This window comes from Eutrigla gurnardus, assembly GCF_963514095.1.
Source record: "Eutrigla gurnardus genome assembly, chromosome: 6".
NCBI classification, from domain to species: domain Eukaryota; kingdom Metazoa; phylum Chordata; class Actinopteri; order Perciformes; family Triglidae; genus Eutrigla; species Eutrigla gurnardus.
Window position 1 is genome coordinate 10,724,985 of NC_139920.1, and position 9,338 is coordinate 10,734,322.

At 41.0% G+C, this 9,338-nt stretch overlaps 1 protein-coding gene across 3 annotated transcripts; it reads right to left on the bottom strand.

Annotated features, from left to right (window-relative positions):
* Positions 1-1,196: 1,196 nt before the first annotated feature.
* Positions 1,197-8,100, bottom strand: LOC311014604 (uncharacterized protein). Of its 3 annotated transcripts, XM_084011301.1 has the most exons (10): positions 7,948-8,100; positions 5,286-6,547; positions 4,683-4,800; positions 3,999-4,070; positions 3,271-3,333; positions 2,898-2,979; positions 2,249-2,361; positions 1,930-2,136; positions 1,447-1,641; positions 1,197-1,330 (listed from the first exon to the last, which is right to left on the bottom strand). In XM_084011301.1, the coding sequence occupies exons 2-10, from the start codon at positions 6,545-6,547 to the stop codon at positions 1,292-1,294; spliced, it is 2,151 nt and encodes a 716-aa protein (XP_083867427.1). In that variant the 5' UTR covers positions 7,948-8,100; the 3' UTR covers positions 1,197-1,291. The 3 variants fall into 3 exon arrangements, with proteins under 3 accessions (XP_083867427.1, XP_083867429.1, XP_083867428.1); XM_084011303.1 differs by lacking the exon at positions 3,271-3,333 and having other exon boundaries at positions 7,948-8,099; XM_084011302.1 differs by lacking the exon at positions 7,948-8,100 and having other exon boundaries at positions 5,286-6,837.
* Positions 8,101-9,338: the final 1,238 nt, after the last annotated feature.

A 9,338-nucleotide genomic window follows, 5' to 3' on the forward strand; every position in this document is an offset into this window, starting at 1 on the left:
ATAATAGTACATCAACAATGCTATTAAAAAGTCATAGTATAGTTAATTCATGAGACAAGAAAATGAAGATAAGATAATTGTTTATTATAATCAGATGTTGCATCATATGCTCAGATGAAACTTCCCTGAGCAGCAGTAAGATAATTCCCACTGTGGAGATGATGCTGATGATGATTCTGCTGAGACTGGTGTGGTGTGGAGGCTGATAAATCTGGGGAGGCTGATTAACGGCTGCTAAACATACTAAAGGAAGGATAGGACAAACATATTTAAGGAGAGACACTAACAATGAAGATGAAGGTGTGTCATTGGGTAAATTGCTATTTGGTAGAAGAGACAAGCTGATGAGAACGGCTGATTTCATGATTCACAGACCCAACTATGATAGCAAGGAAATGATGAGCATGTGTGTAGAGTGAATGGTGGGATGTGTGAGAAATTATAGCGTAAGCATGTCAAATATAGTCTTCCTGGCTGAACGTATCCTAGTCATAAAATAGTATATGTCAAATGAGTTAATCAGTAGTTAAACTCAGTGTTATCTCTTTATACATCGAGCAGGACTAGAACTCATGATTTTCAGAGTCAATGAATGTGAGAATCCAAACATCACCAGGAGCAAGTGTTACAGCGCCACAGTGGAAAGGAAAAAAACTGCCTTTAGGCAGAAACCCTGAGCCAACCAGGTTCTTGGGTCCATTTGCATTTGATAAAAAAAATAAAAAATAAAAATCGTACTATAGTATGTCAAAGAAAATCAGAGAAAGACATAGTACAGAAAGAAAGTCATAGTATAATAATAATAAAAGTTCCTACAAGTTTATACTTGGTCAAACAGTGGATCTCAGTGGTAGCAAAGGAGAGATGAGGAGAATGAATAATTTGGAAGTTAAAATGAATCAAGCTGCCAACTGCCTCCTGGGGTTGGCCGGGACCGCCTCCTCGACAGTGGGAGGGGCATCAAATACAGGAAAAAAGTTATAGTACAGTTTGCCATTGCAAATGTCATGAAATAGTACATTGTAAAAAAGTAAAGACGTCGTATACTCTGTAGTCCATAGTCTGGTTTCATAATCCGGTGAACACAAGACGTCTAAAATCAGCACAAATTAAATTGTGTGTCCAACTAAAGGTATGTCTCATCTGAGGGAACCGAACCTTTAAGACTAGGGACAAAAACACTCAACCATGAGAAAATAGTTTCAGAGCAAGACGTTTTATTATTATTAACCGTTGACACATTCAGCAAAGAAACAAGGCATGACGAGAGACGGAAAGAGACACGTTGGAATCAGATCTTGTTGAAAGCTGCTACGTCAACACTCTGAATCTGAAACAGAGCAGAAAGGAAAATCTGAAATTAGTTCACAGGCTAAAGTTACTGAGTCTGTGTGTCACTGTGTGTGACCTTTACAGAAACACTCAAGTGCATTGCTCAGTACTTACATAGTCTTCAAACTTGGTGATTTCTTCCTCTAACAAGTCTGTTCCCACCTTGTCGTCCTCCACCACACATGCGATTTGGAGCTTCTTGATGCCATAACCCACCGGAACCAGTTTGGACGTGCCCCATAACAGGCCGTCAGCCGCCACCGAGCGCACGCACTCCTCCAGCTTCACCATGTCAGTTTCATCGTCCCACTAAAAAAGGCAGGCAATGTGATGAAACAAGGTGAAAGGGGCACACAGGTTCGGTATAAAACTTCAATAAGAATTGGTTTTACTGACTTGTATGTACATAATAGATTATTTTTGTGTAAATGTTCTTGAAAATTTGCACAAGTAACCTGAAAGCAAATCCAAACTTCTCTGTATGTGTACACATTCTTCAATAAATAAAGCAGATTATGAAAAAAAATGTATCTATAGTTTTGTGCTCCTGTAGGAGACATTGGATTTTAGGTAAATCCATTCAGTACGCAGACTTACAGGTTTGACATCCAATAAGATGGAAGACTTGGCAATGATGCCCGGCTTCTTGGCCTTCTTCTCTGCGTACATTTCCAACCTCTGTTGTTTGATTTGCTCTGCCTCTTCGTCGTCATCATCACTACCAAACAGGTCAATATCATCATCATCCTCTTCTTCTCCCCCATCTTTAACTGGGCCGCTGGTCTTCTGCTGGACAGTAGTGCCCTAAACAAAAATAATCACATGCTTACACAAAGGTGTACGGTGATGTACTGGAGGTGAAATAAAACTGAAACATGAGATGATTGTGTGACAAAAGCAGTCTGTGTAAACTCACATTTGTGTAGGGTACTGATGGAGTGGAAGCAGGGGTCACAACTGCAGGACATTTCTCCAGAACCGATACCCGAGATTCCAGTTTGGAAAGTGCAGCCCTCAAGTCATCCACCACTAAAGAAACAGCAGAGTCAGCAAGTCTTACATGGAAAAATGTGCATCATGCATAGACTAAACTTTTAAAGCTGGGGCAGACAACTTCAGAGAAACCAGCAAGGGTAAGCTGGTTTTAGAAAAATAACCACCAAAAAAATATCAGCCCGTCCCTTCAGAGCCGTCCCCCCAAAGCACATGAAAGCACGTTGACTATTACTGGACTATTACTGGGAAGCACACTGCCATCATCCCAGCCCCGTTTAATACTCAGGTCACACACAATGAGTGCACAGGCAGAAATTAAATGTTTGCAAGAGATTATTTAGTTTAGTTCATGAGGGCTCCAAATAATTATGCAACAAATATTTTATTTTATTCAACCTCTTCAATGAATCAATTAAGTAAAATTAATAATCAGAGAATAAGGACAAACAACCAGTACAAAGTCCCAACGCCAGTTAATAAATAATATCCACAAATAGTCCTGTGAACACTATGTGATTAACTACTACACCAATGGTGCCTCTCAAGAAAACACATACAAACAAACCCACCTTTGTGTAAACTGTCATTCTCTAGCTCCAGACTCTTGATGCGACCGATGATTTCTCCTTGATCAGCTGCACCGCTGCTGCTCTGCACGGTAAATACACAAAGAGACAAACAAATCAACACTATTTCATTGGATCGCCACATTAGAATATTAGTCCTTTCATCACACCCAGGAGCAGATCCCATATGTGAGCACACACAGCCAAGTGTCCATCTCAGCAGAAAGACATGTAAGTGATAGGCAGCTACTTGGACAGGGGTCTGCAACTCTCCACAAAACAGAATCATCTAAAAGTTGACTAAGAAACCCGAACTCCGGCTCAGATGTCAGTGAGGTCAAAGCCATGTTCCAGCGACACACAAGGCGGCACTTACAAGCTGGGACCGCTGGCTCTGGGAAGTTTGACCAAACCCTCTGTTACAAAGTGTAGTCTTCAGCTGGAGGAAGGAGGGATTTAAAGCATGAAAAAGGGAGGGAACCTAATGAAGTAAAATACTGAAGAGTGTAAAACAGACTGTAGAGGTATGGAAGATAAAAAGGTTTGTATGGCCGAAGCTAACCACCAAGAAGCTACGTCTAACTTTAAGTAAAGCAAAATGCAAAGAAAATGATGTACTATTATATTATATGAATGCGGGAAAGTGGAGGTGTTGGTGTGTTTGTATGTGCTTCAAGACAATCTTTTGATGTTTCATCAGATGTGATTTTCAGGCCAAACAATGGTGACACAAGAAGGAAAACATCCAAGCAGGTTTTTCCAGCTTACATTGAATGGTGGCAGAATAAATCCTTTCACAATAAAACTAAAGATACACTCTCACAGCCACCCGTACAAAAGGTGCAACGCTGGAGCAGCAATTTGTCTCACATTCGGCTGCACGAGGGAAATTAATACAAGATACACAAATCAAATTGTCATCAACATTCAAAAAAAATAAAGCAAATCTTATCTTTACATGGGTCCCATTATCCAGGACATTTTAAAGCAAGTGCTATAAGTTCAAGAGGACCCTTAATAGATCCGGCTACATTTACTAGTACTTTGGGGGAAAAGTAGAAACTGTGAGATAAGAGACAGCTAAAGCACATAATATGTACTTACTCCTGCTAGAGATTTCTGGATGTTCTCCCGGGCCCGAGCAATGTCTTGTAGAATAGAGTTCGCTCCAACATCCTTAAAAATAAAAATTAATAGAAGTCAACGTTGATTCATCCTTTGCTTTGTAAAGATTCAAAGTGAAATGTGTCTCAGTAGCTATATTATTTCAATGTAGTGCAAGTATCAATACCGTTTTCTGAAATATCGATACATGGGGTTAGCTCAGCTGTACCTACTTATCCTTTAAGAAATATCTTAAATGTTATGCCCTCATTCTCCCCGAAGTAATGTAGTATCAATACTATTTCATTACATTAAGTATCAATACTATTTCATTACATTAAGTATCAATACTATTTCATTACATTTGCCCCCTCCCTCCTCATCTCATCACATGGATTTTATGTACAGCGTATAGACTGTATCAAGATTTAAAATCTAAACAAATACAAGAACACGTTTGTCTAAATATGGCAAATTCAACATGTCAAGTAATATAATATGATGTTAAAAATAAATCTTTTTTGAAAAAATGACTCCAACATACAGAACGGAGAATATCGTCTGTACTAGTGAAGACATTCAGACACACAAAAATAAAAAGCTTGTCAAATATTTGGAACAATCTTGTACTTCAGATGGAACTCGAGCAGAAGACACTCTGAGCCTCGGAGACATTGTGGGTACCTGTGTTGGTTGTGAGGAGTCGTCCGTGCGCTCGTAGAAGCGTCTCTCTGCCTCGTCATAGCGAGTTTTGTCAAACCAGATCTTCTCCTGGGCCAGAAAGTCCACTGAACTCATGGTGCTACAGAGGAGAGAGCAAGGAGGGAGAAGAGGTATGTGTGAACAGGACATAGGAGGTCAGGGAAAAAGAAAATCTGAATTACTTCTACCTCTTATAATTAAAATAATTAAATTCACCTGATATGTGCCTTATAATAAATGATTGATTAGCTGTAAAATATTAAACTGCTCATATTAAAATAGGCTTATTGTATGTATATATTATTTTATCTACACTTCCCATAAACAACAACACAAAAGAAACTTTAAATGAAGTTAAGTTGGCAACAATGGTTTATATAAACAACAGTCATTCAGACAAAATAAAATAAAAACAGACACAAAATAATAATGACTTAACCAAGATGAATGAAAAAACAAGAAGTAAAAAGAATCACATTCATTCATTTAAAAAAAAAGAAGAAAAAAAAAAGAGAGAGGGAAATCCATGACTACATAATGAAAATAATGATCTGGAGCGACTCCATTCTCCCGCTTTGGTCATACTTGTCCCTCAGTGGGGCGATGGGGGCTTTTGATGCTGCTTCTGGTCTCCTGCCCTTCTTCACTACCACAGCTTCACTCTTATTGTAACCATGGAAACGGCCCTCTGCAGCATCATACCGCCACTTGTCCAGCCACACCCGCTCGCTGTCTGGGTGAATGAAGTAGCAGACTCCCGCCCCCGACACCTGGTCTTTTTCTGGTACCTCAGCTGGCTCCTCTTCCTCCTGAATAGTAAGCAGAGCGTGGAAGACTTCTGCTTTACCCTGCGGAGCCACCACTTTTTCATCCGCCGCCACCTCCTCATCTTCTTCCTCCTCCTCCTCCTCTTCTACAAGGCTTTGAGGGTGATCGCTACTTCTGGAAGTGGAGGCGCCGCTGGACCGTTTGGAGGAATTGTTACCGTAAAGATTCTGGTAGAAGGCTGCTTCGGCGCGGTCATACAGCGGTTTCTCCAGCCACACGTCTCTCAGCAGCTCCACTGGGATGCGGGGCAGTCCGTTAATTGACTGACGATTGGTTGGCGTGACAGCTGCTTGTTGGATGACGGGAGTTGCAGGTGTCGGTGCTAGAGACTGATATCCTTCATCTGGTGTTCTGGTTGCAAGGGAGCGGTTAGGCGGAGATGGGAGGGCCAGAGAGTTTGGAACTGGCGGCTGCACGGATTCTTCAACGTAGCGCCGTTCTGCTTGGTCAAAGGTGGTCTTGTTCACCCACACGGCCTGGACGACATGGTGGCAGGCCACCTGATTGCCGTGGTGGCACACCAGTCCTGAGGAAGATGGAGCCACAGTGGAAGGAGAGTTTGAGTGTTTCCCTGGGGCTGAAGGGGACCGATTTGACTTGGTGGTCCCATTGGAGGAGCTCGACAACCAGCACTGGTAGAGGCTCTCGGCCCGCTCGTAAAGGCTGCGCTCAAACCAAACATTAGCACACTCAGACTGCAGGCCAATCAGCCCAGCAGTGGGGTTGCCCGGCTTCTCTTCATTCTTGATCTTGTTGTCAACCTTCCCTTCAGGGCGACTCTCAGGGTTGGATGAACGTTTCTTGCGGCGGCGGCTTTTCCCGCTGCGCTTTCCATCTCCATTCAAGCTGCCGCTCTCTGGGGACGATGACGCCGTCTCTCCATTTCTTTGACCTGATTCAGCCTTGTTCCTACACCCCGGTGCTGCGTTTGCAGACCTGTCCACCTGACAATGGCTGGGAGGCTGATCATGCTCCGACTGATCCAGTGCAGAGCACTGGGGGATCTTCTTAGACATCATCTTTGATCCGTTGCAGAGGAAATAAAGAGAATAACAACAGGTACAGACTCTTGTGTTAGTTAGAGAAACGTAGGAATACACAAAGGGATCTGATTAATTAGACTCAGTACCACAAATGGATCACTTGGGTTAGAGCTGTACAAAACAGTCTAAAAATCAGTCCCAGAGAAAGGCAAAAGGCATGCAGAATTAGAAGGAACCCATGCAGATGAACTAAAAATCTCCACGGTGGTGGTGAACATCCACATGATGCACAGCAGACATGTTATGCAAAGCAGACACTGAATAAGTCCTACCAAAACATGCAAACGTGTAAACTCAAGAATACAAGTAAGAGAAAATGAACACTAGCATTTGTGCTCGTTAGTCTCAATGCCAGATCGGGTCTAAATTAATGCAAAAATGCAAATCTAAGTTGCAATTTCCTGCCATACCATGATTTCCAGAACACACAAGTAACTTATATTTAAAAATAAATCATTGTAAAAACCCAACATTGCTAATAGCCATTTTCCTATAAAGCCATAGTAAATTATGATTAAGACTTGACAATGCTGGACACAGTGACACAAGAGCATGCAAAGAGAGAAAAAGGGTGTAGCAAAATATTAAAGAGGCATTGGATTTAAAAACACATTGACAGATCATTGAAAACCATATCGTGCAAGCCGTGCCTGTTTTATGACGCATCATTCTCCTGTTGCAATTCAGGAAATGCATTCCCTTAATGTTTCAGCATGTTGATAACCACTAATACGCCACTGAAATGGAGTGGATTTGAGCACGGTTTTGGAAAGGCATTTCCTGCTTTACGGAATACTTCACCCGTAAAATGGTTAATCCCCCCCAACACACGCACAATTATAAATGCTGTTTACAAACAGCAACCAACAATGTAACTACATATTATACCGTTAAAAGTTCAAAAGGACATTTCAGCCAAAACAATCCTAAAGAAACAGGTTAATCCACTGTGTCTTCACATCTCAGATAATGGGAATACGTGAGGAGCTTTCTGTTGGTTCTTGTGAACAACAGAACAAGTAGTGCGTTTTCCTTGGGCTGTGTTAGCACGTCTGTGATAGCGATGAAATCACAATGGTGGACCGATAGATTCAGCAGCTACTCCCTGGGCTGAAGGAGATTCTACTGTTCCACTCAGAAACCACAATTAAGCTGACAATTTCTGATCTGCTCGTTTTTGCACGGGTCTTTTGATAGATCAATATTGCCGTTTTTATTGATCATTTGTGGATTCTTCATTCACTGTGGATCCACGCAAAAATACTTTTAAGAATTAAATGTAACATGCAGTTAGTAATTGATATACAATGGTCATTTTAAGGGTGAAGTATTCCTTTAATGTTATTCAAAAAATCTTATCCAAGCTCTAAACTCACCTTCCTGGGTGAAGGTGTTGAGCTTAAACTAGTATTCAAAGTCAAATGCTCAACGAGTTCTTTTCATCCAGTTAACCGCAAGCCATTGAAAAAGAAAGTTAACAATCACCACCTTGCAAAACAATGAAACTGGTACAACTGGTATAACTGTGGAGAAAACAACATTCAAACCAGCTAAATGTCAATGTTATCAGGAGTACTCACTTGTCAAATTCTGAATGCAAGATAAGGGGAAAGAAACGTGTAATGTGTTAGATATTTCTTTCAATAAATAACTAGACATGAAACTCGGTCTTCCTACAGATTTCACGTTTTCCCCATTGGTTTTGGATGATGGTAAATATGGAAAATACCCCCCATGAGGGACACTTTATATTTATTGAAGAATGTGCTGTTACAGCTGTTCCATCAAAACCCTTCATGCCAATCAGGCACATTAGTGGTGACGACACAACTTGGAAAAGACCATAATCCCTGCTGGCAATTGCAACATGCATTAATATGCTGCATTAATCTGCTGCATTAATCTGCCCTTACATTTTTTTAAATCTATTTTGTGTTGTCTTATTGGGAACGTTAAGGACACACCCCTTAGATAGAGTTCTATTCAAAGCCATTTATTTAAAATGCGATAGAGTTTTGATAGTTCTATCCCTGAATACATTTAAACTATCCCATCTGTGGTACTCTGCTCTAAATCCATTTGCTCAAACCGAGATCTTAAAAAAGGGTTCACATATATACTCTTTTATTACATTTCTGTTAAGAAGCTGCTCTATAAAGAGCAGTGTCACTCAACAGTAACAATGGGCTATTTTTAGCTCGTTTTTTTCTTTTTTTAGCTTGGTGCTCTGGTGAGTATTTCTAGCAGCAGGACATTGAATGTGGGATTGACTCAAAAGAAACAACAGTGCCAGTGTTAATCATAATGAAAGAACTTATCCCCCCCAGGTCAGTGTGGCTCAGTCATGTGTTTTTAATAGTTTATGGACAACAATTGGAGCTCTTTGGCACAGATGTTAAATATCAGGCTGTGGATACACAGACAGTACTTTTCGAGAGTGTGTTAGTTTGGGTCTTCAGGTGGAGTTCATTGTGCACATCAGTTCACATTCTCATGATGTCATGATTTGGGGAGGTTACCTCAAATAACCTCTGCAAAGTGTCCTAGGCCATCAAATTGTATTTGTGAGGGAATGTTCCCTTTATCTGACACAATCCAACACTTTCACTCATGAACGTGTTAATGTCATGAAGAAATACTGAATAATTAAAGGAAGGCAGTTCAATGCCTCAACAGAGCTGTCATCAAGAGGTGTGCCCTGCTAACCTTAACGTTAGCCATCTTTCATCCTGTAGCTAGCTAGGATGCAGCAGTCAGCGGGCGGTTA